The sequence below is a fragment of the Garra rufa genome, chromosome 3 (assembly GCF_049309525.1).
Source record: "Garra rufa chromosome 3, GarRuf1.0, whole genome shotgun sequence".
Taxonomy (NCBI): domain Eukaryota; kingdom Metazoa; phylum Chordata; class Actinopteri; order Cypriniformes; family Cyprinidae; genus Garra; species Garra rufa.
Genome location: NC_133363.1, coordinates 35,965,217 through 35,988,640, shown reverse-complemented (window position 1 = coordinate 35,988,640; position 23,424 = coordinate 35,965,217). Strand labels below are relative to the sequence as shown.

The 23,424-nt window shown below is 37.8% G+C and overlaps 1 protein-coding gene across 1 annotated transcript in view; it reads left to right on the top strand.

The window, feature by feature from the left end:
* cep89 (centrosomal protein 89) overlaps positions 1-19,872 on the top strand; it is a 102,092-nt gene extending 82,220 nt beyond the window's left edge. Inside the window, exon 20 of the mRNA XM_073836054.1 lies at positions 18,353-19,872. Coding sequence (XP_073692155.1) covers positions 18,353-18,668 — 316 coding nt within the window. The 3' untranslated portion in view covers positions 18,669-19,872. The remainder of the gene's footprint in view (positions 1-18,352) is intronic.
* The last annotated feature ends 3,552 nt before the right edge of the window (positions 19,873-23,424 follow it).

Genomic DNA, 23,424 nt, shown 5'->3' with positions numbered 1-23,424 from the left:
TATTTTCTCTACTGTCTTATGGCCTGGTGTACCTGTTCTTTCATTCTTGCAGTAAGACAATTATTCAGTTTCTGACGTAAATCGTTATAAATTCAAAAACTCTCATGCATTTATCAATTTTAAAGTCCCCATGAAATCAAGTTTTTTTGGCTTTACATATGTATATGTTAGCCTTAAGGTTATCTATAGGCTAGTGTGTTTCAAAACAATGCCAAAATTCACATTTACAAAATATAAGCATTCAAAACTTACAATTCTGATGACATCATCCTGCACTTCAGCTTCTCATCAAACTTTCTGTCCAATCAGATGCTCTCTAGAATCCGAAGCATCCCGCCCCCTGTACTATAAATAGACGCTGAAGCTGTGGCTAAAATCGGTTCACAGTATTTTCTTTACGGTGAAACTACATCTGGGCATTGCAGAGATTACGCACCCATGCGTACATTTGGATTGATTACTATAGTATAACCACAGTTTTACTACAAATACCATGGTGATGCTATATGGCTAATATAGAAAAACTATTGTTAATGAGTGGTACTTTAATTTAACTGTTAATATTTTTATTTATTTGTAGTAAAACCATGTTTAATTTTTTATATTCATAAACGTAGTGCAGAAATGAACATGAGTAATCTTACCTGACACTGATATTACAGTAGTTTGCGCGATTTGGCTCTTGATTTTATTATTGTTATTTTTTTGCCGGGAGGCAAACATATTTAAAAAAAAGTGCACGGTAAGAGCATCTACGGTAATTCACACAAGGAAAGGCACTGTGAAAAAAATATCGTCAGAAATCACAGACATTCGCATTCGGAAGGGATTAGTCTTCTCAGAGGATCACTGAGTTTGCCGAAAAACAGTAGGTAATTTGCTCTGGAATTATTACAGAGATTGTGTGCGAAAAACAGACGTGGCAGATTCGGACGAGATTAAAATCGCAAAGTATGTCTGTGATACAGAAATTTCTCTAACAACCCCCTGTAAAACTAGTACCGTCCGAATAGGGCTATAATTGTATATTTGATTTGATATTGTGACTGTAATGTGGTTTCAGTTGTGGCTTTACCGAGCTCAACCGCTCTGACCCAAGCTTTGATATAAATGAGACCCTATTTGCCATTTAAAAAAAGGTGGCGGGACTGCTCAGTATGTCCCCGCCTGTCTTCCCGTTTCAGTTGAAATTACGTCAGCACATAGGAAAATGCTGTGTTTTAAAGCACTTCAGTGGTCCTTTAAAGGAGAAGTTCACTTCCAGAAGTTCATGACTTTCTTCAGTCATAAAGAAATTATGTTTTTGAGGTAAAACTTCAGGAAAGTTCTACATATAAGGGACTTCTATTGAGCCTGCAAGTTTGAACTTTCAAAAATGCAGCTTCAATGCAGCTTCAAAAGACCCTAAATAATCCTAGCCGAGAAAGAAGGGTCTTATCTAGTGAAAAGATCGGTTGATTTCTAGAATATAAAAACAGTAGGTAATTTTTTTAACCTCAAATGCTCATCTTTATCAGATTTGTTTGCAGCAATAACTTTAGGTAACATTTCTTGTTACTGCGGATCAGTCCTGTACAACTTATAGAAATTTTAGCCCATTTCTCAGTACAAAACCACTTGAGCTTGTGATGTTGTGATGTGATGGTAAAACAACTTGTATGCATGGGGTCTTTGTCCTTTCTGCATGACCCACTTTCTCTTAAGGCGGGGACACACCAAGTTGACGATCAGCCGTCTGGCCTCTTCGGGCAGTTGGTGGGCGTCAGTGAAGTGCGTCGGTTCGGTGTGTTCCACACGTCGGCTCTCGTCGGCTTTGTCGGGCTCGCGTCGGCCAAAGTTTGCCCGATTCAACATGTTGAATCGGCGTCGGGCTTGTCGGGGCCGTCTGGGAAAGAGAGCGCTCTGATTGGCTGTTCAGACATCGAATCAGAGCACGTGGAGGACTTGAACGTGAAGTGACATAACAAGCAAAGGAAGGAGTCAAGAGGGAACCGGCTCGCTGTCATCATTTCGCAATTCGCCATTTGCAGATTGTCAGACATCTTCACAAAACCGAATCTCTCTGTGGTGTGCGTAGAAGTAAATGCTTCGGAAACGCTGATTTGTTTGCACAGCCAACACTACTTCCGGGTTCTCTTCTTGGAATGAAAATACAGACTACTGCCATCTGCAGGTACGCAACGGTATATCTCCTCACGCATGCGCAGAAAGCACCTTCTAGTTTGTAGTCGGGTGTCGTCAGTTCGGTGTGTTCGAGCTCAGTTTAATTGCCCAGACGCCCACAGACGCAGCCGACTAGAGGCGACAAGATGGTCGGCTTTCGTCGGTGCTAGTTGGTTGGCGTCGGGTTGGTGTGTCCCGGGCTTTAAATTCAGTTCATGGATAGATGTCCTGCCATTTTCCTTTAGAATTTGCTGGTATAATTCAGAATTCATTGTTCCATCAATGTTGGTAAGTTATCCTGGCCCAGATGCAGCTAAATAGGCCTAAGCCATGATATTACCACCACCATGTTTCGCAGATGTTCTCCAAACATAAAGCTTCTTATTTAACCCCTTAGCATTCCTGTCAAACTTAACTCAATGCAAAATGTCCTGCTGGTAGAGCGTTGGAACGCTAAGGGGTTAAACCAAAAAGTTCTAAGTTTTGGTCTCAGCTGTCCACCGAACATTTCTCCAATAGTCTACTGGCTTGTCCACATGGTCTTTAGCAAATTGCAGATGGAGAGTACAGTAATGTCTTTCTCCTTGCAACTCTGCCATGCGCACCATGGTTGTTCAATGTTCTCCTGATGATGAACTCATGAACGTTAATATTAGCCAATGTGAAAAAGGTCTTTAGTTGCTTAGAAGTTACCCTCTGGTCCTTTGCAACCTCACAGACTGTCATATCTTGCTTTCGAGAGTTTTTTGTTGGTCATCCAGTAATGTGGTAACAGTGGTCTTAAATTTCCTCCATTTGTACACAATCTGTTTGACTGGATTTGTCCAAACTCTTTTTTTATAGATGTTGTTGTTACCTTTTCTAACCTGATGAGCAACAACAGCTTTTTTTCTGAGGTTCTCAGAGTTCTTCTTTGTTTGTGCCATAATACACTTCCACAAACATGATCAAATTTTGCTAGATCCCTGTTCTCTAAATAAAACAGGGCAGGCAATGACACCTGATAGTCATCTCGCTTACTGAAAACACCTGTGAACAGATGGACTCTAATTTTACCTTCAAATTAACAGCTAATCCTAGAGATTCACATACTTTTGCAACTCACAGATATGCAATATTGGATAATTTTCCTGAAGAAAATGGCAGATTTTTTTTTATTTAATGGTTAACGTTAATTTAACATTATCATTATTTTAATCAAATAATGTTTAAATATTAATAAAAATGAATTTGTTTAAACAGCTAAACTGGTTTTATACATTGTGATTGTCTGTTCTGGAAGAACAGAGACCTTTTCTTTTGCTTTCAAAATAGCACAGAAGTGTTTATGTATTTGAGTGCAGATGCCACGGGCAGCCTTGGAGCAGAAGAGGAAAAACTAGTTAAAAGGAAAGATGGGTTTTACATTTCCTTCCCTTGTGTTGAAAAATGTCCTTTCCACTTTAAAAAATTATAACTACTTCTTCAAGGCCAACAGGAGCTAATAAATATTATGTTACAACTCACAGAGCAGCCTTTTCAAGGTTGTTATGGCAATGTGTATAGTAGAGCTGTTTATTATTGTGTTATAAGTCATACATGTCACATACATGTTGTACACACACACATACATATATATTATATATATACGTGTGTGTGTGTGTGTGTGTGTGTGTGTGTGTAAAACAGTAATAATAAAGAATGAATCGCATGTTAATACTGTATGTGCAACACCCAAGTGCATACAACACTCACATATCAATAGTCAGTACTAGACAAAACAGAGACAAGTCAGACAGTCAAGGCAGGATAGAGTGTCCAGCTAAGGACAGACACACTGATGGACTGAGATCTGCTCTGCTGTCTGGGCTGCTCACTTCATCTGCACAAGCTATGACACACGCTATTCTTGTTCAGAATTTGAGCCCTGTCCAACTCAACTCAGCTCCACTTCTTGCAGTATACTTGCTCACCCAGTAAACGCTTACAGTCTCGCTCTCTCGCTCACTCTCTCAACACTACATCAAAGCTCATTTTGAAGTCAGTTCTCTACCCAAGTCTGAGTGTAAGTGAGGTTTTTAAATGTCAGCTTTAATACGTCAGTAAAATGTTTCTCCTTTAGAAGAGTTAGTTTGTGTGTGTGTGTGTGTGTGTGTGTGTGTGTGTGTGTGTGTGTGTGTGTGTGTGTGTGTGTGTGTGTGTGTGTGTGTACCTGGTATTCATCCCGTTGTGGGGACCAAATGTTTTTGATTTTGACCAGATTTTGACCTTGTGGGGACATTTCTTAGGTCCCCATGAGGAAACAGGCTTATAAATCATGCACAATGAGTTTTTTTGAGGAAGTAAAAGTTTGCACAATCTCCTGTGAGGGCTAGGTTTAGGTGTAGGGTAGGTGTAGGGCCATAGAAAATATGGTTTGTACAGTATGAAAACCATTACGCCTATGGAATGTCCCCATAAAACATGTAAACCCAACGTGTGTGTGTGTGTGTGTGTGTGTGTGTGTGTGAGAGAGAGTGTCACGGAGAGAAGGAGGAGATCTAGGTCCAAATGCGGGGAAGAAGATATTTATTGAATAAACACAAATTAACAAACGAGCAAACAAAACCAAAAAGGCCAACGTCAGGAACAGAGAGCGCGGTCACCGCCGCGTCAGGAACAGAGATAGCGGTTACCGCCGCGTCCGGAACAGAGAGCGCGGTCACCGCCGCGTCAGGAACAGAGATAGCGGTCGCCGCCACCCCGGGAACCGCCGCCAGACGAGTGTCCTTCGCTGCCCAACGAGCGTAGATGGCCGCCATCCACTCGGGCACAGCCGCCTCAACGACCGCCGCGTCCGGAACAGAGAGCCCCGGCCTCCAGGAAGGGAACGCGTGCATTTATCAGATCCATAACCCACCTGGGGGTCGGGGCGCGAGTCCCTTCCCTCGGTGAACCTTGGTGACTCTGGATAACCTCGAGCCGATCGCTTGCCCCCCGCGGTGGCGACGTCTCTTTCGAATGTCTGCCCTATCAACTTTCGATGGTACTTACGGCGCCTACCATGGTGACCACGGGTGACGGGGAATCAGGGTTCGATTCCGGAGAGGGAGCCTGAGAAACGGCTACCACATCCAAGGAAGGCAGCAGGCGCGCAAATTACCCATTTCCAAAACTGAGAGGTAGTGACAAAAAATAACGATACAGGTCTCTTTCGAGGCCCTGTAATCGGAATGAGCGTATCCTAAACCCCTGGGTGAGGACCCATTGGAGGGCAAGTCTGGTGCCAGCAGCCGCGGTAATTCCAGCTCCAATAGCGTATACTAATCTTGCTGCAGTTAAAAAGCTCGTAGTTGGATCTCAGGAGGTGACAGGTGTTACAATCAGGGAAGTGCAGTGCAGGGAAAACAGCGACCTCAGGTGGCTGAGGGAAGCCCCACAGCCCAGATCATGACAGAGAGAGAGAGAAAGTTGAGATTACTTATATATAGAATATAGAAAGGAAGTGAAAATGACTTGATTGATGATATATTACATTTTCATTCTCTCACTATTGAGATACTACTGTTCATCCATCTGCTTCAACCACTTGCTCGTTTTTTTTTTTATTATTATGTTTTTGACATTTCATTTTGACACTAAACTCAATGAATGAATGATCTGTTGTTCAGGAAGAGATGTGGCAATATTTTACTGAAAAATTCATGGTGATTCACCAGATTATCTTGTCTAAAGATGTTGGAATATGGTCATTACTGCAGCTCATGATGCTGCCGTCACTCACTGTTTCTGTCTTGATGTGTGAGTGTGTATATGAGTGTTTGTGGTTAAATGTCTCTGGTCTAGTGTTTTGTTTGTTTATAATTTTTTAAAATTTATTTTAGCACTGTGATGTTCAAGGATGTAATGAACAGTCATTACAGTCATTTGTCAGTTTCCTGTGCTGTGGGTTTTATCTTTATTTGTGAATAATTCATAAACACATATTCACCTGGGCCCTTTTCAATACAAACACTTTATAAACATATGGCAGATTTATTCAAACATTTATAGGCCATGAGTTTCCTCAGTGCCTATTAAAAAAGACACAAAATCCACATAACAATATAAACAACCTTTGAAAAGTTTGAGATCAGTAACGTTTTTATGCTCATTATGGCTGTTTTTGTAGCAGCCATTACTCCAGTCTTCAGTGTCACATGATCCTTCAGAAATCATTCTAATATGCTGCTTTGCAGCTCAAGAAACATTTCTTAATATTGTAAATGTTGAAAACTGTTATGCTGCTTAATGTTTTTTTTTTTATTGAAACCTACCCAGAAGGTTGGGTTAAACATTTAACCCAACATCATTAAACATCATTATTTTGCTAAAATGGGCTGAAGACTAAAAATCACACACAGAATTTATTTATTAAGCAAGAACACAAAAATATAAGATAAATTGAATTTGTTTGGGTTAATATTGTAAACAGCATAGTTTACAATATTATATACATTTGAACTCATTTTAACAAGCATTTAAAAAAGTAGCATTTTAATTTAATTGTATTTAACAGTTCTCTGTACTTACTTTTCACTGAAATGGTGCTAATTCTTGTGCCACTGTCGGTGAAATCTAAGCCAGTGATGGGCTGCTGTTCGCCAGGGGAACTACAAACCGCCGACTCGCATTTCACTTGTAGCTGAAAGATGCTGTGACTAACTCCATAACCTGCCCATAAACAAACAGTACTAAGATTAGAGAACATATTTTTTCATTTATTATTTTGTTGAAGAACTGCACCAAATCGGTGGCGCCGAGAACCGCTCTATCCTGTAGAGGACGCAAAAAGCCTGCACTTGAGACAAGCTCAACCCAGCGGTTGGGTAGAAAAAATAACCCAGCATTAAAAATGACCCAGCAGCTTAGTTACAGAAAAACTACCCAGCACTTGGGTATATTAAAAAAATAAAGATGACCCAACAAGCTGAACCTAGCATTTGGGTTAAAAAAAATAACCCAGAATTTTTTAGAATGCAGAAAAAACTACAAATATTAAAAACAACTCAATAAAATGATTTAGCAGGTTGAACCCAGCATTTGGGTTAAAAGAATGACCCAACATTTTTTAGAGTGTAGGGATGGGGTAAATGATGACAATTTATTTCAAGTGTACTATCCCTTTATTTCTTGAGGTTTTCACTCAAGCTGTGGGGTAGTTTCCAGCGCTGTGTGGAGGTGAGTGAGAGAGCAAAAGTTTAAAGTGTGGCCCAGAGGTGGCCCTCAGTCAGGCTACATGCGGATCCGGAGAGATCTAATCTGGCTAATCTTTCCTGCTCATATTGCTTCTGCAGGCCACTGAAACATTACCTTCCAATCATATAGAGATTAGTGTGTGTGCTTTGAGATTTATGTGTGAGAAAGAGAGATAAAAAGCTTGGTTATATACTGAAATGTCACCTGGCTGTGAGAGTGACAACAGAAAAGAGCGAGAGGATGAAAAGGAAAATAGAGGAAAGATTAATGGACATATCTAAAATTACACATGCGTGCCTTGTCAATTAATATAGTCTTCTTCCTTGTAATATTATGGGCATGTGATGTGTCAGCAGTGTCATTCATTATAATTCATTCCTCCTCATCCCAGCAGTGATGAGTGACAGCTATGTGTGGCAGAAGGTCGGAGGTGAACCAAGGTGAGGCCTCTGTCAATTCTACAACATCCTCATTTTAATGTCCTGTCTTCTCTCACCGTTTATGCTTCTGTTTGTCTTTTCTCTTTTTGAATGCATCTGTCTTTATGCGGCTGTTAAGTGCAGGGGATAGACTTTCTCATGACTAAAGTGTTCAGCTTGAGGTGAACATGGCTGTACTTTGGATCACTCTGTTGAGTCGACTGACAAGAAGCCTGAGGAACAATGGAAAAATGTCAGCTTTACAAATTACTGCCTGCAAAAAGGCCTGTCATCCTGGTATTGTGGAAACCTTTTTTGCAGACAGGGATAGTTTGATGAATTACAGTTTTGTGGTTTTTATCAGTTATGTGGCATCGATTGAGAGAGGGAAAATGCATGTGAATCTGGAAAAGCAGAGAGGGGTGTTTACCTTACAGAGTATAAAAGAGAAATGTCTGTGTGTTTATCTCTCTTGTCATGTTAGTGTTTTAAAAACGAAGGAGTCTGAATAGGTTTTTGTACTCTGTAGGTCATGATGATGCAAGTGGTTTTAGCAGAACTGACAGCTGAAAATACACAAATGCATCAGCTTACACTCACATTGATCTCTCTGTTAGGGACTGCTGTTCTTGTGTATTTACATCTTTTTTCTTTTGTTCAAAATACTCACACACATACAAGTAATGAGACACTTTTATGCAATTTAAGACCTGTAGCTCTTGTGATCTCACCCTGTCACCCAAGGCTTGATGCTCTCGTCTCTCTGAGTACAGGCAGGTCGTTAAAACAACCCATTAAAACATTAATTTGCCTACCAGCCATTCTGTGTGAGCTAAGACCATGCAATACATGCTGCATGTTTCTCTGCAGTGCATGGTCAGTTGAAGCATTGATTTGATTTCCACACACCTGGAGTAGATCCTTGCCTCAGTATTACATAATATGATGACATTCCTAATCGTGTCTGTCACAGGCAGATTATAGCACTATTGTTTTGCAGTAACATTCAGCTTTTGACGTTCTCTCACACACTCACCCATGTGAGCATAGTTTTGTGTTTATGTGTGTGCATGTGTTGCCCATATGTTGATCCACCCCAGTGGTATGGCTGAATCACCCTTCATTATGTCTGTAATCCATTACCCACCACTAATGAATTACATTGTGTGTATATTGAATTAATGGTGCTGAGTGGCCATTTGTGCTCCTAATTTACCTTTGTAATGTACAGAAGCAAACTGAACAGATGAGACTAAAATGTAGATGATATTGCAAATTATACTGGACACTTATTCTTTTGCTATTGCACATTAGCAAGGCCATGTGATTTTAATTGTGCTGTAATATTTCCATATCCATAAATGACTTTTCTTAATCATTGTGAGTTCAGTGCCATGATACAGTCATAATGATTCAGATACACAAAGGAATTAATAATTTAACATTAATGTTAAAATATTAATACAGCATTAATCAGTTCTATTATTTAATATTCATACTAATATTAATAATTATTCAAGATGTGATTAAGATATACTCATTTAGATGATTAAAGCATTAGTCCACTTCGAGAATAAAATTTTCCTGATAATTTACTCACCCCCATCCAAGATGTTCCTGTCTTTTTTTTTCTTCAGTTTTAAAGAAATTAAATTTATTTTGAAGAAAACATTCCAGGATTTTTCTCTATACAGTGCAGTGCTTTATGGTTCCCAGTGGATTAAACTTCCAAATTGCAATTGATCTTTCAATGCAGTTTCAAATGATCTCAGCTAAGGGTCTTATCTAGCGAAACGATCTATAATTTTCTAAATAAATAAATAAAGAATTATATACTTTTTAACCACAAATGCATGTCTTGCACTAGCTTGGCTTCACGCATTATGTAATCACATTGGAAAGGTCACGCATGACATAGGCGGAAGTACCAACCAGTGTTTACAAAGCGAACGTGCAAAGAAAGTCAAAAACCTATTACAAAAAAAAAGGTAAAACAACGATGTCGGACGACTTTGAAGTTGGAAAAGAAAATTTCCCCCTACCGTACCTCTTTGAACTGAAGTACACAGATAAAGAACTAACTGGTCATGACCTTTCCAATGTGATTTACGTAATACATGAAGACACGCATAAACATCCTAGAGCTGGTGCAAGACGAGCGGATCATTCAATCCGTCAATTGATCCTTGTCTGTTTACCAGACTATTCTTTCATCTCGCCTGTGCCATATCTGTTTGCTGGTGTCGATCCAAGCCTGTTTTGACCATGTCTTATAATAAAGCATTGCATTTGCATCCGCACATCTCTCACCCCGCTCACTCTGTAACATATACAAATAATCAGAACAACACCCTTATTCCTTCCCTTCCCAAAAACTGAAAAAATTAAGTGGCGGTGGGTTTCAAAAATTAAATCTCTAAAACAAAAGTAAGGACAGGTTCCCATATTTTATAAAATGAGTTAACAAAGTCCCTAATGAAGTGTTTAATTTTTTCCAGGTGTAAAAAGGACATTACATCCTTCAGCCAAGAAAAATTAGAGGGGGGGGCATGAAGATTTCCAATGTAGCAGTGTTTGTCTTCTGGCTACCAATTAAGCAAAAGCAATAATATCCGCATGACGTTTATTATACAAGTCATCAACAGATGGTACACCAAAGATTGCAATTATTGGCCTGGGTGTAACAGAAATATTAAAAGCCTTTGACAATTTAGCAATGAAAGAAATTAATTTGAATGAATACAATTTAGGACAGATGTAAAGCAAGGGTGCACATAAGTGGTCTGCAGGTCCGCATGTACAACCAAAATAAGAAAATGCAAATAAAATGTAAATAAGTTCAGAGCACGCACTTGTGTACCAACATGGTTGCAGCTGTTAATGTACAATTATCATTTTAGATCAACAAACTGTAATGCATAAGAATTGAAAGCATTATTATAGGCTTTTCGCTGCTGTTTTCAAAGCACAATGCGAGAACCTTTAATTGGAAGGCTGTCCACCTTTCGCATTACGTACTTGCCGGCAACCCGCCAAATTCACACAAAAAAAAGTTTACTATAAAATAAAAAATAGGCAGTTTACTATAAAATAATTGTATTTTTATTTAATACTCCCTTTTTAAAACAGAATACTACTACCTCACTTTATTATTTTGTTTATTATTTTATTTAAACAAAAATATATATAAATAAATAAATAAAGTCCAATTATATTAATTATATCACTTTTATTAATTTTACTAAAAAATGGCTGAATGAAATTAATTGAATGTTTAGCATTTACTTTGTTATATTCAGTCTCATTTTATTAGCTTTTATTTATCTGTTAAGTTTTGTTTTAGTTTTAGTTTGAGATATTTAGTAATTCAGCTTAAACTTATTTTAATTTTAGAAAAGGTTGTAAAATGTAAGGTTTTCATCTAGTAATTATGTTTTATTTTATTTTATTTCAGCTTATAATTTATTTAAAATTATTTAAAAATTAAAATTATTTAAAAATTATTTTATTTAAGGTATTTTCTGCATTTTTAATTTTAGAAAAGGCTGCCAAATGTAGGTTTTTCATCTAGTTGCCGGCAACCCGCCAAAATAAAAGCTTGCTAATTTCGGTTTGAAAATGATTAAATTCACATAGAATTTGTATAAAACATAAGTTTACTATAAAATAATTTTATTTTTATTTAATACTCCTTTTAAAACATAATACTACTAAGTTATTGTCACTTTTATCAATTTATTTTTTAGAGTTATATTTAATAGGTCACACTATGTGTAGTGTGAGGACCAAACCAAATCTCCAGGTACTCTTATGAGAACCAGGCTAAAAAACTTATGTGCACCCCTGTGTATGAGTATGATCTGCAGGGGAGAGCAAGTATCTATTGCATCATTTTCTGTAAAAGAATATTTCTTCAATTTTGCTTTGGTATAATGAATTCTGTGAACAACTTTGAACTAGACAAGGTTCAGATGAGCACAAAAACAAATAACTCTCTCTCCTAAGTTTCCTTGAGAGCAGAAAAAGGGTGATGCTGCGAAAAAGGTCATAAATTGAGGCTATGTGATTTCAGAAGTGACATTATATTGTCAATCAAAGATTTCTTTGGCTGATGAGGAAAGTGTCAAAATTACATAGCTGAAAATAACAATAAATTGGATTTAGAAATACTGGAACAAGTTGGTCATGTCTCATCTATCATGTCTCTAAGGTACCATCTAAGCCAGGACTCCCACTGGTGCCCTCTCAACAACCATAGAGTAGATGCATATGGTTAGGAACCTAGGTTTTTAACCGCTAGGTAATGAAAGAAACCAAGCATGAAGTCAACATTTCTTATCTCTGACATTAGACATTCACAAGTTAATTACGGCTTGGTTAATGTGACGTAAATGACTTGTATGGCATCATTCAAAGTGGCTTTTGCGCACAGTGACACAGCAGAATGAACCACAAGCTCATTACTCAAATTACTGCTCCCATAAACCTATTTCTCAGTGCAGCATTCACAAAGTATTCTCGCATCTCTCTCTCTCTCATTTCTGTTTTAATCTCTTGTAGAAGACTTTGATGCTAAAACCAGCCGGGTCAATACTGGTCTCTCTCATCTTTCATCTCCTGACGTTCAGCACTCAGACGTGTCACTTCTTTCCTTCACGCCCACTCGCACCCGTCTCTCTGGTCCTCTTCCCTCTCTCTTTTGGCAACTGGGTCATGAGAATGAGAGCGAAAGCAAACACTAGCAATCGATTAGACGGTGAGAGAAGGGCCTGCAGGAAGCATCATCTGAATAATTATTTTCTGCCTTCACATATTGTAAAAGGACAATATTATTTGAGAAAAAAGCCATTAACCTAAAAACAAGTGTTTCTACTAATATTTATTCCTGTCTGGATGATTTATATGCGCTGATCAGAATCTATGCAGCCATTAATATCAAGGTTTTTCATATACTTTGATGCTTCCAGCTCTCTCAGCTTCATTTTGAGCACAAAAGTCTGAAAAATCCATGTGGGCTTACACGTTCAGATGTGATATTAGTCATGTCTCTTCTTCTGATCTGTCAGTCAGTGGGTTTATTTGTCCCTCACTTATGTCCTCTCTGCATCACTCTGTCCTACTGTCTGTTCCCCTGTCTGACACTATTGATCAGCTGACCCACCCACTGACAGCAATCTCTCGGTCTCTCTCTCACTCTCTCTCTGTTTCTCTCTCTCTGTTATAAATCTCTAAGGTGACAGGGGCAGGCTATCTGTGTGCATAGATAAGGCCTTGTTTGGCTTTTGCTGAGGCTGCACAATATGTGATGAATAGAGAGGAGGAAGGAGAGAGGGAAAAGGGCACCCACAAGGAGAAATAAAAGAGTCCCGAGGTGACAATCTCATTTGGCATTCAAGACTGCCTGAAAATGAGAAGAAAATACACATAGCCATATTTACCTGACGCTTTGTCAAGATGTAAAAAGAGCAGCCTTAGGCAACACATCAATGACAAAATGATGCATAATATTCAGTATTGGGACAAATCTGCTGTCTCAAACAGTTGTGACTAAAATATGGATTTTATTTAAATAAACAGTTTTCAGTTTGATTCAGGAATGTAGGTTTAAGCTTGAAGGTCCAGAAATTGATGGGGGGTGAAGGGAAGGGAAGGGATGTGCCATTTAGCTTAACATGTTTTTATTATGATTATGATCATTATTATTTATAATTCAGTTCTCAACAATAGAATCATTTTTATATATTCAGTATTCACTATACGTTTCAAGAGTTTGGGATTTTTTTTGTTTTTGTTTTTTTGAGGCTGCATTTATTTGATCAAAAACATAGTAATGTGAAATATTATTACAATTTAAAATAACTGTTTTCTATTTAAATATATTTTCAAATGTATTTTATTTCTGTAATGGCAAAGCAAAATTTTCAGCAGCCTTTATTCTAGTCTTTAGTGTCACATGATCCTTTAGAAATTATTTAGCATGACGAAAATGTACCTGTGGGAACATTTTTCGCAAGATGCGAAACATATCACTGCAGTTTCCAACAGAAATGTCCTAACATTTTGTTCGTTCTTTCCCCCTGGAACAGATAAACGTACATATTGTACGTTTCATGTGCCGTTGGTTTTGTAAGTGACACTGCAGTTCTGGCATGAAATATCCATTGATTGGCGCTGTAACTCTACTGCTCCATGACGTTTTAAAAATAGCGTACAATCTGCACTACACCTAAACCTACCTGATTGTATGAACAAAAGCAAATGTGCTGTAAAAACACAATCGCAAGCATGCCGTTTTAGCTTGTTTTTTGGTCTCTCATCTTTCAGCCCTTTCATCGTGAATCATGTTTTTCATGGGATTCGTACCCAAGGATTCCACATACTAAGTCCAATTCTGTGCCGGCTGACCTACCGAGCAAGCTTGTTATGTCCAATGTTGTTTTCATTTTTGACCCTCTGCCAAATTGTTATCGCCTCGCTACATAATTGCCTAATCCTAACCACTAGGGCTGCAACAACGAATCGATAAAATCGATAAAAATCGATTACTAAAAGCGTTGGCAACGAATTTCATAATCGATTCGTTGTGTCGCGCGACGCAGAGACATTTGGTTGTTATTATATATATATTTAAAAAAAAAATTGAGCGCAGAGCGGAGTGGACACATTCGGTCTCTCTCCCGCACTGATGCCAGCAGAGTTCGGCACCTCATAAGCTGTGTTTCCATCCAAAAATGCGAATTTAACTTATGCGCAAAACTGGAACATTTGAGCATAAAGCACCGTTTCTACATTATATATATATGCTGCCCCGATTTATATCAAACATGTTTGATATTTAAGCCTACTTTGGCTAGCGTACTTTCACAGCAGCCAATGCTCGATCGCAAAACAGCTGCTGTACGGGTCGTTGGATAGTGGAGATGGAGAGAACTACTTCTATAGTTTTTGTAACACTGTCTGTCTGTATAATGTGTCGAAAACATACCACAACCGTGAGGAGAAAGAGGAGCTCTGCTGAGGTGAAATCGTCTCAGTTTTGAATAGGGCTGTGACGGTGGCACGTTGTTTTTTTTATATATAGCCTACACTTCAGTCAGCGAACAAGCAGCCTGAAAACGCTAAAATAAATCAAAGAAATAATATATTTAATTAAGAAAGTAGCCTAAGAGTATTAAATAGGCTATTAAACAAACATTCCTTGTAAAAATGTCCGACAGCTCATCAATTTTTGGCTGACTGAATTTCCAGTCCGACTGTCTTTTTTTCTCTTTCTCTTCCTCATTACACAGCTGCTGTTTTTAATAGCAAAGTGATTACATTTATTTTCGTTCCTTTAGTTTATAAAGTTAATTTAGAGATATATTTGGAACACTTTTTGTTTGTTAAATTCAAGTTTTTGTTTTTTAAAGTTATACCTAGCAAACAGAGGCAGACAGATCAAAAGCCTGCTTAATTCATCGCGATTTAAATTTAAATCCATTGATATAAAAAAAACTTAAAACATATCACAATATTAGTTTAATCATTCAATCAAGATAATTCCAAAGTTTGTGCGGAGAGAAGCGCGCTTTGCAGGACATGGAGACGCCAGTGCAATGTGGAATTTCTTTTTTGCTCATAAAGGTAAGAGTAATTTACCACCCGGGCCGGAACTGTAAAGGGTCTACCTTAGTTTGTGTGTACTCACAGTATCAACAAAATGTGCTCTTAAAGAAAACAAACAGAATACGCTTGATATCTTTGGTTTAAACAGGAGCGCTTCACAATAATTAACCGAAACCCAGGTAATTGCCTCACAAACACAATATCTATAGAAAGCTTTAAATTATTATTTTACTATAAAACGAAATAATTAAAATCGAAAACAAAACTCTTTCATTAGCTAATCCATAAAGATGCATTAGGCATTAATGAGCAGATGGCAGGATCGTCAATTTCATCTTTGCAACACTGAATCAGAAAATACTAGTTTATTAATAAGTAATTCGAATATTTTCTTAATTTTTGCCTTGACACATTCATGGTAATTACTTTTGCTGGGGCTTTGAGGCCAGTTTTGCGTGCATTTGAATGCGGAACTCTTCCAGTTGGTCGCTGCTGATGGCAGGACGCTAAACACCGCCATGGCAGAATGAATGTAGCAGAAAGTTAGTCAAGTTATCCCGTTCCAGCGTGCAAAGTCACATGACTTTTTTAATGCGCACTGAGGAATTTAATTTGAGAGGCTTCTTGATGGGAAATGCCGCATGTACACCACAGCAAGCCGCTGTCTTGACGGATAGTAATTTTAGTTTATTTAGTCTATATATTTGGCAGATGTAAAGCATACATGTGTATGTTTTTTGTGTTAGTCCATTTTTATTTTATTATTATTATTATTATTATTATAACAGTTCAAGGAGCAACATGTTCGTGCACTTTCTAAAGATTTTAGTTCTGTTTTTGAATAAAGGGTTGTAAATCCCTTTTTTTATCCGATTCATCGATTAATCGAAAAAATAATCGACAGATTAATCGATTATTAAAATAATCGTTAGTTGCAGCCCTACTAACCACTCCTACTCACCTAACCCTAAACCTACCAATACTAGGGAGGTAGTAATCTGGTGGGGGTTAACACAGAAAAGCAAAACATATTGAGCTGAAATCATAACTGAATACGAGAATGCCTTTTTACCACCTCTAGTGTTTTTTTCTGTTGGAAGTTGCAGTGATATGTACTAATTGGTACGTATTTCGCGTCTTGTGAAAAAGTTCCCACAGGTACGTTTTCATGAAATCAGGTAGTGATTTGGTGCTCAAGAAACATTTCTAATTCAATCTTAAAGGATGTGCTGCTTAATACTTTTTTGGAAAATGCCAATTTCTGTCAAAAAACTATGGGTCATTAATGCAAGCTGACAGTATTTACAGCTAAACCACTTGGCACAAGCTGATTCGTGTCGCATATGCAGCCATTGTGCTTGCTGCTTTATTTTATATGGCTGGTTAGCCTTCACTAAAGCATTTTTTCAGTGCGCTTTCAGAGTTTCTCTGAAACCCTCTACCTCCCCAACTCCACCTATATAGATCTGCTATGGGTTAATATATATGCTGCTTATGCAGAAGCATTATGTCTTAAATACTTAAAGCACTGCATCTGCGTATGCATTGGCAGTAGCAAGTTCCTTTACTTGCTTTGGAGCAGCAGCAGCAGCAGCAATAATCTACACTAACAGCAATAACCAACGGCAGCAGCAATTCAGCAGCATAGACCAAATACATTAACATTGTCATATCCATTACCATGCTAAAATCTTCCCAGCGTTGTCATGAAAGAACTGTGATTCTTCGATAAATACAAATGTGTAAAAAAAATAAAAAATAAAATAATGAATTGGTGACACTTTAAAATACTACTTTAGCTAACATGAACTAAGAATGAATCAAATTTCTACAGCATTTATTAATCTTAGTTCATATTAATTTCAGCATTTACTAATGCATTATTAAAATCTAAAGTTGTTTGTTAACATTAGTTAATGTACTGTGAACATGAATTAACAATGAACTGTATTTTTTGATGTATAAATACTGTAATAAGTGTTTTGTTCATTGTTTGTTTGTAATACATTAACTAATGTTAACAAATGACACCTTATTGTGTTAAAGCTAGGATATCCTTATCCTTAAGTATGTATCACAAGTTATTTCTGTAATTTCAAAAAAGCAGTTATTTGGTCTTGGATCGCAAATATACACACATAAATATAGACACAATTTATACTGCTTCTAAGGTGTATGGTGTCTGAAGCATAGGAGATGAGTCTGACTTCTGTTTGACACTGCTGTCAGAGATGATGTTTATTGATGCAGGCATGAGAAGATGGCAGCTTAAAACACATCTTAAAGGAATAGTTCACCCCCCCCCCCCAAAAAAAAAATTCTGTCGTTTCTCACCCTCAAACTATTCCAAACCTTTTCAAATATCTTTTTTTGTTGAGCACGAAAGAAGATATTTTGAAGAATGTCTGTAACTAAACAGTTGACGATAGCCATTGCCTTCCATAGTATGGGAAAAATAAAATACAGAAGAAGGAACTCATACAGGTTTGGAACAGCCTGAGGTTGCGTAAACGATGACTGTTTTAATTTTTGGTTGGACTATCCCTTTAATAACAGACCAGAAATCCACAAAGTAAAGGACACTTAACAGATGACTCGCCACTTTCCACACAGTGGGAGATAAAGAGAGATAGAAAGCTTGTCATAAACCGCATGCGCGTATGTGCATGTGGAAGCGAGGATGTGCATCAACAGATGGTCCGGCTAATTGATCTATGATTACGACAGCTTACACCCCTCCACCGCTCGGTCATCTCTAGCGTTCTCTCTCACTCTGTTCAAGTTTGTGCCTTAGCACATTTTCACTTAATACCTGTTATTATTGCACAGCTGAGCCCTCAAAAGCCTGGTGTGCAAATCCAACGCTAAGAAATGACTGAAGGTCACAGAAATGTGTGTTTTGAATGCTTGTGTGTTTGCCTCTATATTTGAAGCACTAAAACAAGCCTCTCTCTCTTTGTGTTTTTCAGAGAGGTAGAAGGTGAATTGGAGGTGGTTTGGGAGGCAACAACGAGGGAGAGTCAGCGCTTGAGAGAGGTGGTGCTGGGGAGCAGTGTGCTGAGTCCAGCCACCGTGGCTCCAGCCCTACGCAGCACTTCCGGCCAGACTCCTGCCAGGATCCCCTGTATGAAGGATCATTTGTCCTGCTCGCTGCCCCCTCCCTTCACCTCCAGACAGAGTCGTCTGCCACATCCTTTACAGCGCAGCCCCATGTTTGACTCTGACTCCGACCAGCACCAAAATCCGTCATCTGATGAAAGTGAAAAAAGCGGACGAGACTCCTAATATTTGCATATCCTCCTCAACAAGTGTTTTGAGTTTATGAATTCATTTTCATAATTTCCAAGAAGGCTTAAAGGATTAGTTCACTTTCAGAATAAAAATTTCCTGGCAATTCACTCACCCCTATGTCATCCAAGATGTTCACATCTTTCTTTCTTTAGTTGCTAAGAAACTAAGGTTTTTGAGGGAAACATTCAAGGATTTTTCTCCATATAGTGGTCTTCAATGGGACCCAATGGGTTGAAGATCCAAATTGCAGTTTCAGTGCAGCTTCAAAAGACTCTACACAATCCCAGCCCAGGAATAAGGGCCTTATCTAGGTTATTTTCTAAAAAAAAAAAACACAAATCCTGTGACGTAAATGAAAGTACCGACCCAGTGTTTACAAAGCGAATGTCCCTTTAAATAAAAGGTAAAACAACGATGTCAGACTATTTGGAAGCTGGAGGAGAATTTTTTTTAAACTTTTTAACAAAAGTACACAGATGAAGAACTATCCGTGCATGAACTTTCCAACATGATTGCGCAATACGTGAAAATCGTAGACGCGCATTGCATATCTAGCACAAGACAAGTGGTTAAAAACTTTTTTTTACAAAATGACTGGTTTCTCTAGATAAGACCCTTATTCCTCGTCTGGGATTGTGTAGAACCCTTTGAAGCTGCGTTGAAACTGCAATTTGGACCTTCAACCTGTTGGCTCCCATTGAAGTCCACTATATGGAGAAAAGGTGATTTCCTGGAATGTTTTAATCAAAAACCTTAATTCCTTTTTGACTAAAGAAAGAAAGACATTATTATCTTGAATAACATGGGGGTGAGTAAATTATCAGGAATTTTTTTCTGGAAGTGAACTAATCCTTTAATGTGTTTTAATGTGAAAAACATGAAGCCCTTATACAGCATTTCTTTCGCATAACTATGACAAATGTGCTTTGATATTTTTCCGCATGTGTGTGCATAACATTGTTCTGGATTGTTAATAATGATTATCCTGCAGATGGAGAATGGCATGGCATTTATTCAGCTGTTGAGCTCATTTCAGAAAGCATTTTTGACAGAGCAGTTCCCGCAGTGGATATAAACAATAGCATAAGAAATTCTATTACACAAGCCACATGATGAATGATAGAGCAAAAGAAATCACTCTCCTATTCTCTCTAGGATAAAGGCCTTGCATAAAATATTGCACTAAAGATATTCCCTATAATTTATCTAATTTAAAGATTAATTTAATTTAATCTTTAATAAGGACAAAACATGAGACTCATAATATAATTAGCATCCTGTTTGTGTATTTTTGCACTAGTGCAGAATTCTTAAACTTCTGGATAATAATAGGTTGGAATAAACAATTACATTATGAGTTGTTTGTTGTTTTTGCTCATGCCCTGAAGTGAGCTCAGTTTTCTTTGCTCTCCCAAATTACTACAAAGTGCTTTTTTCTTGAGGGGAAACAGTAACTGAATTTATGCATACTCCTCATCAGCAAAAATGTCAAGGTTATAAGGATTGTTTATTTATTTCCTATAGAATATTACAGTTTATTATTATTAAATAAAAGAAATAGTGTAGCACATCCAGGAAAAAAACAGTAAAATGCAAAACATTTGGTCAAAAATAGATTTCCAGGGATATTTTTTACATTTGTGAGGGCAATTTTTATAATCACCTTATTATAAAAACTATACTATGTTGTCTTTAATGTCAAATGCTTACATTTACCCAGTTACTTTATTCAATATTTTAAACTGTTGTCAATAACAACAGTGTTTAAAATTGTATCTAAATTATACATGTAAAAACAGAAGCTCATACGACTGCAATATTACGACAAAAATCATTATTGTAGATCAATGTTCTTTATATCGCATTAAAGATTATTAATATTGATACAGAAAACAGCTCTGGTGTTTTCAGCGCTGACTAATTCAAGCACCTCTGATTGGCCAGTCTAGTCCTATGTTCAACAGAAACACGTTTGATTGGTTATAAGGCTCAGTGCTGTACAAAACAGCGCGTAAAAGCAATCTAATTGATGTTTATCATTTATTTTCACATTTTATTTTAATCGCAACAGCCATAATACATTGTTTAATTGTGCAAGGGCATTTTTTTGCCCCTTTGTCTTGAATTTGTGAGACATTTTTGTTCATTACGATGGCAATTTTTCCACAACCTTCAATAATTTCCAACCATGAGGATATTTGTTTTTATTTGTGCAATCATTTTTTTTTTCAAGTAATGTTTTTGAAAAAGAACAAGATATATGTCTAAATCCTCCGAAATCAAAGCATTTTTGCCAGTACAGGGAAAGTGAAAAGCAAATTACATTACCATTTTTTCTCACTCTACAGTTTTTTGTGTACTCCATGACAATAAATACTTTTTTTCTTATGTTCCCTAGAAATTACTTGTTTTTTTTTAAGCAGCGTCTGTATAATTTCTAATATGAGGTCCTCCTGAGGAAAGAAATCTTAATTCCGTAGATAAACGGTGCATTCTCAAGCAAATCAGCTGTGGTCAGGACAAAACTAGTGAGACACAGCAATAAAACCAGACAGTGACGCTATTGCATTTGCAATACACCTGATCGATTTTAAAAAAAAAAGTGCCTGTCTGAATGTTGCAGCATAATTAGGGCAGTCCAATAGTTCTCTCCATAATGGCACTGCACTATTTTAGAGCAAAATTATAACCCAGCAATCACTATGCACAAAACCAACCGCATTCAGAGTCACAGAACTGCAGTGTGCAAGCTCCCTGCAAAAATAGAGCACCATCAGTTAGCAGTAGGATATTGATTATATATTTCATAGATTAGCAGTGGTGTAGTATTTCAAGTGTTAGTTAACTCTTTATCGATCGATTGCTCTAGTGGTTACGTCTTAAATTGTTTTGTTGATTTTCACTGACAGATTGCTGTTTATTGGAGCATGTGTGTTTGTTATAAATTAATATGACAATGGTGGAATGCTTTTGTTAATGTGACAGAATTCTTTTAAAGAACAGATATCCATCTGGTTGTGCAGCTCGGTGAACCTGGAGAGTTGAAACAGACCTGCAGTGCTTTGGTAGGTGTTATAAATCAGGAATCTATATTTTAGGATGAAATGTAGGACAACTGTCTGCAAAGAGCTACAACTTATCACAGGTAAAAGGAAAAAAATCATTGTGTGTGTTTGAGTGTGTGAAGGAGAGAGAGAGAGCAAGAGTGTTTGTATGCTTATGAGTATGTGAAGCATAGCTCTGCAGGTTTAGGTCACTTGTTCCTTTTCACAGGCCCAGTGGACTGAGGTTCTGACAGCAGAGAAAAATGACGAGGACATCTTATGCTGTTATTTCGCCCTGAGTTCCCTCACAACCAGTGAGCAAAACACACACACTCACACACACACACACACACACACACACACACACGCGTTGGGTTTACATGTTTTATGGGGACATTCCATAGGCGTAATGGTTTTTATACTGTACAAACCGTATTTTCTATTTCTTACACCTAAACCTAGCCCTCACAGGAGATTGTGCACACTATTACTTCCTCAAAAAAACTCATTGTGCATGATTTATAAGCCTGTTTCCTCATGGGGACCTGAGAAATGTCCCCACAAGGTCAAAATCTACTGGTATACCTATCCTTGTGGGGACATTTGGTCCCCATAACGTGATGAATACCAGGCACACACACACACACACACACACACACACACACACACACACACAGCTCTAGCTGTCTTACTTTATACCTATTCTGTTAATTTATTCATATTACTCACCTTCTCACTTTAGCAGTGGGCCATTAGTCATCAGTTTTGAGAACCTAAAGACATGTTCAATACTACTTCAAAGTCTTGTTCATTTGCCTCCCTGGAGTTCCTCATTTACATTTACTCCAAAATGGGGAACTAAAATGAGGCGCATTAGAATAACAGAATTTAACCTAGTCAGTATTGACTAGGTTTGTTTCTAAGTAAAGCTATAGAACTAATAGAGGATATGAAAAGTAGTGCTGCCATCTGTTGGACATTGTTATTAAATCAACAAAGGATACATTCAAATAAATGTCACACGGATTTTGTGACAGGCCATCCAGATAAATCTTATAAACATCATGTGGCATAAACATCACAGTGTATACTCAGGATTTACTTGAGGATTTACAGCTCTCGCTGAACAGGTAAAACTGCTGATAGAGGAAAAGCTTGTTAAAGTTTAATACCTGCCCTATGGGATGGTCTAGATTCTAGAGTTAGTAGATAGTTCCTTATCTAGTTAACATCTCAGTGTAAGGTCATCTTGGGCTCTTTCAAGCTCTCAGTCACACTATTGTTGTGCTCTAGTGAATAGAGTCTTAGACTTTTTATGCATGCTTTTTAGTAGCACTTGTGCTGCTAAAGCCATAAAAGCAGTCAAAATTTTAGGATTACCTTGAAATTTTCCTATCCCCAAAAATATTTAGTGAATATTCTGTGTCTGCGATGCACACTGTGTCCCACCCACCAGGTGGCCAAGGTGTGCAATGTGCAGAGTTGAGCTCTTGGTCCATTCACTACTAGCCGTCCCACCCAGAGTGCTGCAGCAGAGCTTTCCTGTTTTCCTGGCATGTAAGAGCAGCCTCTCCCTGCAGACTATAATATGCAGTACTGGGCACATGGCTGGTCTGTCCCGCCCATAGCTTTTGTTATTTGAAAATGTGTTTGTATCTGGTTTGTTATTAACATAATTATATATTTGATACAAACTTACTTGTTGG